This window comes from Macrosteles quadrilineatus, unplaced genomic scaffold (assembly GCF_028750875.1).
Source record: "Macrosteles quadrilineatus isolate MER2022 unplaced genomic scaffold, UCM_ALF_1.0 Scaffold_4__1_contigs__length_99947679, whole genome shotgun sequence".
In the NCBI taxonomy this organism is placed as follows: Eukaryota; Metazoa; Arthropoda; class Insecta; order Hemiptera; family Cicadellidae; genus Macrosteles; species Macrosteles quadrilineatus.
Genome location: NW_026542597.1, coordinates 33,892,517 through 33,893,730, shown reverse-complemented (window position 1 = coordinate 33,893,730; position 1,214 = coordinate 33,892,517). Strand labels below are relative to the sequence as shown.

Here is a 1,214-nt window from a genome sequence, read left to right as displayed (position 1 = left end):
AATGTAGACCTCAGGACATCTCCCTCTTAAAGTTCTTCTATGAACCTCTTGGCAGGTTTAACAATTCTGGTAGGTCTGTGTATGGTTGAAGAATGATTATGTAGGTTGGATCTTGGTGTAAGTGTCTGTGTATGGGGGTTTTCTTTATCAGGATTTTCTCTTCCTCCAGAGGAGAACATAGGGAATAAGAATTTTGAATTCCTGATATATCTTCCTCCCTTTTTTGTTTCAACGTTATATTTCCTGTTCTCTAACTTCTCCTTGATTACCCCTTCTTCTCTTCGGTCCGATACCCAAACTTTAGCGTTTTCTGGGTAATCCTTGACCTGGGTCACTCTATGTCTTTTATTGAACTGTTGTTCCTGTTTCCTCTTTTCTTCCATTTGTCTAAGTCTATATCTATTGTGATTTGGAGTGGCTGGAAGTAGAGTTGCTTTATTCACTGGTAGATTTGTTCTTAAAATCCGTCCCATTAACAGTTGTGATGGGCTATAACCACATTCCTTTGGCGTCGTATTGTATGCCAATAAGCCCAGATGTCTATCCTTACACTTCTTTAATATGTTTTTGAAGATTTTCACACCACTTTCAGCTTGACCATTGCACTGATGATGGTATGGTGAACTAGTTTCCACTATGAAGTCGTATTCTGATTTGAATAGTTCCCATTCTTCTGATAGAAATTGCACACCTGAGTCTGATCTAATTGACTCGGGGATGCCATGCTTTTCAAACGATGTCTTCATTGATTTAATCAATATTGCCGTTGAACAGTTAGATACCTTATATACATCGATGTATTTGGAATAATAATCCATGAGAATTATGTATTTATCATTGTTGAATTCACAAAAATCTACTCCGATTTTCTGCCAGGGTCTTTCAGGAACCTCTGTAGGAATCATAGGATGGCGAGGAGGCACTCTGTCAGCAATGCATTGCGGGCAATAGGTTACTTTTTGTTCGATGTGATGATTAATTTTGGGCCACCATACTGACATTTTAGCCCTTTCTTTACATCTTTTAATACCTTGATGACCTTGATGAATATTATCTAACATTTCTTTTCTCAAGGATGGAGGAATCACTATTTGATTATTTCTCATAAGTATATCTTCATTGATCGACAATTCTGCTTGATGATCCCAGTATTCTTTTAATCTTTCATTTAATAGGTTCTTATTTTTAGGCCATCCTTGAATTGTAATATCTAA

At 36.9% G+C, this 1,214-nt stretch overlaps 1 protein-coding gene across 1 annotated transcript; it reads right to left on the bottom strand.

Annotated features, from left to right (window-relative positions):
* Positions 1 to 26: 26 nt before the first annotated feature.
* LOC128992840 (uncharacterized protein K02A2.6-like) lies at positions 27 to 1,001 on the bottom strand. The gene has a single exon (XM_054416583.1). It carries the CDS (start codon positions 999 to 1,001, stop codon positions 27 to 29), a length of 975 nt encoding a protein of 324 aa, XP_054272558.1.
* Between the last annotated feature and the right edge of the window lie 213 nt (positions 1,002 to 1,214).

Coding starts and splice junctions, on each gene's coding strand:
- LOC128992840 (XM_054416583.1), bottom strand. CDS start 1,001: ATGTCAGTATGGTGGCCCAAAATTAATCATCACATCGAACAAAAAGTA.